General features: G+C 30.8%; 1 protein-coding gene across 3 annotated transcripts; it reads left to right on the forward strand.

Moving 5' to 3' along the window:
• The first annotated feature begins 1,853 nt into the window (after positions 1–1,853).
• LOC111918383 (profilin) lies at positions 1,854–2,975 on the forward strand. Of its 3 annotated transcripts, none has more exons than XM_023914057.3 (4): positions 1,854–1,904; positions 2,011–2,203; positions 2,346–2,483; positions 2,563–2,975. In XM_023914057.3, the coding sequence occupies exons 1-4, from the start codon at positions 1,885–1,887 to the stop codon at positions 2,695–2,697; spliced, it is 486 nt and encodes a 161-aa protein (XP_023769825.1). In that variant the 5' UTR covers positions 1,854–1,884; the 3' UTR covers positions 2,698–2,975. The 3 variants fall into 3 exon arrangements, with proteins under 3 accessions (XP_023769825.1, XP_023769826.1, XP_023769824.2); XM_023914058.3 differs by having other exon boundaries at positions 1,855–1,947; positions 2,004–2,203; XM_023914056.3 differs by having other exon boundaries at positions 1,856–1,947.
• Positions 2,976–3,706: the final 731 nt, after the last annotated feature.

Raw genomic sequence — 3,706 nt, forward strand, 5'->3', positions numbered from 1 at the left:
TGGTATATCTTGGTTTTCCAAGATTGATCTGCGTTTAGGCTACCATAAGATGAGAACTCGGGATGATGATGTTTAGAAGACAACATTTCAAGAAGTCAATAAGTTAAAAAATATTTTTTAGATGAACAAACGAACACCCTCTAAGAAGTACCGACAATAAGGTCAATTTTAATATTTTTATAATTATAATGATTCAAAAAAAATTAAAACTAATTATAAATTATTAAGAATTGTTAAAAAACAGAATTACATAAATATTATATTTTTAAATATTTAAAATGATAATTATGATATTTAAAAATTAGATTGGACAAATATTATATTATAAGTTTAAAGAAAAATATATACAAAATTTCTTTTTTATTTTATCCATTCTAAACACTAAAAGAAATAGTTGATGAAAATGTTACAGACTAATAACTTAGTAAACAAAAAATATCAAAATTCTCTTAAATTCTCTAAGGCATTTTCAATACGAGTATATATGGGTATGTTTGGCAAAACTAGCTGGTAACAGATAACAGTTAGTAGAAAACTAGTAGTTGGCAGTGTTTTTGTTAAAAACTACGTGAAATAGCTTTTACCCTTTTAGATTTGTAGTGTTTCATTTAAATTAAACGTTAAAAGTTTATAGTGTCAAATGAGGTTTTTGTTCGAAATTAATATTTTAAAAATCGGGTTTTTAGTTGAACCGGTATGGTGAACGGTTTCCGGTTCGACCGCTGAATAAACCGGTTTTTATAATTTTCATTTTTTTTTTCATATTTTCCTACACATAAATATACACAAATAAATAATTTGATGTCCACAAGTGCAAACATTAAAATACACATGAAAACAAGTTGTAGATCAAAATCTAAATACATTAAAATAACTCATAGCCGTAAGTTTTACATCAATCCACATGCATTAAAAAAGAAAACAAAGTCCTAAATGAATATAAACGTATAAAAAAACTTCATAACATTTATCATTTGTTTTTATTAAGAAATTTTTTAATAAATGTGAAAAAAAATGCTAAAGTTTATTATGTAAATGGTTTCATATCCATGTGTTTTTATTTAATTTAACCGGTTCAACCGGTTTAATTGAAGCGGTTCAACCGGATTTTTGTAAAAACCAGTCGGTTCGATCCGATTCAGAAATATACATAAAACTGGTGATAGTTGAACCGCTCATTTCCCCGGTTCCCGGTCTAACCGGTTCGACCAGCCGGTTCAAACCGGTTTTTAAAACATTGTTCGAAACAGAGTGTTTGTCAAACGCTTCGTACCAAACATGTAATATAACTAAGGAGTAAATTACATGAATGGTCCTTATGGTTTTGGGTAATTTGCACGTTTGGTCCATAACTTATTTTTTAACTTGGAAGGTCCCTACTGTTTGTTTTTTATACGTTTGGTCCCTACAGTTTGTTTTTGTTACGCAATTGGTCCCTATCTTACCTAAAAATACTATTATTTAAATAGGGAAAAATGATGAGGTATGTAATGTAAGGTGAGGGTGTGGGGTTGGGGGTGTGTTTATTTAAATAAATTAGAAAACCAAAGGAAAAATAATCTTTTTAGGTAAAAAAAAAAGGGATCAAACATATAACAAAAACAAACAGTAAGGACCTTTCAAGTTAAAAAATTAAGTTAAGAACTAAAAGTACAAATTACCCTGAACCATAGGGACCATTCGTGTAATTTATTCATAACTAAGATAATAATAATAACAATAATAACAATAATAATAATAATAATAATAATAATAATAAAAGCAAAATTAACTTACCAAAAAATAAAAAAGAAATATTTTTAATAATTTAAAATTCAATATAAATTGGCAGAAGAAAGGAATGTATATACGAAGGGATCCTAAAAGAAAGGCAAGCAGGCGGGAATGGCGGCGATTCAATGGACGTATGAAACGAACGATAGAGAGAACATTGCTCTCCAATCAAGCGTAAATTTCTCTTCTTCTCCTCCATCTGTATATAAACCTAATTCATTTCAATTTAGATCTCAGCTTTCAATCGTCAATTCCACAAACAAATCGAAGAATCGTAGCACGCAGTCGAAAGAACTTGAAAATGTCGTGGCAATCATATGTGGATGATCATTTGATGTGTGATATCGAAGGTACTGGTCACCATCTCATCTCCGCAGCCATCATTGGTGCCGACGGTAGTGTTTGGGCTAAGAGCTCTGCTTTCCCCCAGGTATCTCACATCTGTATCCCGTAAATCTTATATTTTCGATCGTGATTCGTTCATGATTATGTGTTTTGAGCTGTACGCCATTGATCTGGATGATTATAATCATTTTCTGTTGATAAGGATTTAAATATGATGAAATGTGCAGTTGAAGCCTGAGGAGGTGACTGCTATTGGGAAAGATTTCGATGAACCAGGTCACCTTGCTCCAACAGGTCTATTCATTGCGGGCACAAAGTACATGGTGATCCAGGGGGAGCCTGGAGCAGTCATCCGTGGAAAGAAGGTAATTCCTTCAATGGAAAACACGATTTTGAAAAACAATTCAATTTCAAGAATTAAGAAATTGTTTGATGATTTGTCAGGGAGCTGGAGGCATATGCATCAAGAAAACTGGTCAAGCAATGGTGTTTGGGCTGTATGATGAGCCTGTGGCTCCTGGACAATGCAACAAGGTTGTTGAGGGGCTTGGAGATTATCTCGTTGAACAAGGCCTCTAGATCTTTGTTCACCTACTACTTTTTCCCCTTGAAAAGAGTTATTTCTTTTTGATTAATAGATTTTGAATCAATCCCCTCATTTTCATTCATCATGTGACATTTATAAATGTTATGTGATAAGGAATATAATTTATTTTTATTCTAATTGCAATCTACTTGTGTAGAAGGTGATTGTTCTATAATAAGGATGCTAATATGTATATCTAATAAACCCCCTCCGAGGTGTTTAAACTGTTGCGTAAATCATCAAATGAAATTCTTGGGAGAACTTTTGTAAAGATGACAGCATGTTGATCTTGAGAAAGCACGTGTAATACCCAAACTTGTATTTTGGCTACTTTTTTTCTTTGAACAAAGTGAAAGTAAAGTTCAATATGTTTTGTTTGTTGATGTGCTCACGTTATTGGAATACAGTAGCTCTAGGCTCTAGCAATAGCTTTCGAATTCACGACATTGGCTACTCTTCGACATTCGGCATGCACATTAGATTAAACGTTACTGGAACATAGTAGATTGTCTTTTAAAAAGACCAAGAAATGTGATTGTCACCGATAAAGCGTTGAGAATTAATGGATTCAAAATGATTTAAAAACCCATTAAACGCTGTATAAAATTTTAACTAAAATTAATGCATAGGTTTCCACTTTGATCAAACCTGATCAACCAAAACAACCATATGGGTTAAACATATTTACCTTTAGGTTGTAGGAAGGCCAAAACAACCATATGGGTTAAATATATTTACCTTTATAGCATTTTTAATTGTAAACTTAAATTATAACTTAATATTTTTGTCACTTCATTGTTATAATTATTTTGACCTCTAATTAAGTGACCCCTCCAATAGTTAAGCTTTTTATTTAGTTTTTTTTAATGAATTTAACTTATTGATCTTCGTCTTTCTAAAATGTTTAATACAACTTCTTCATTTAGTTTGTCGTTTTTTAAACATATTGTATTTTAATCTTAAATATTTTAAATTAAGTTTATTATTAAAAATTAATATATA

The sequence above is a fragment of the Lactuca sativa genome, chromosome 8 (genome assembly GCF_002870075.4).
Source record: "Lactuca sativa cultivar Salinas chromosome 8, Lsat_Salinas_v11, whole genome shotgun sequence".
Taxonomy (NCBI): domain Eukaryota; kingdom Viridiplantae; phylum Streptophyta; class Magnoliopsida; order Asterales; family Asteraceae; genus Lactuca; species Lactuca sativa.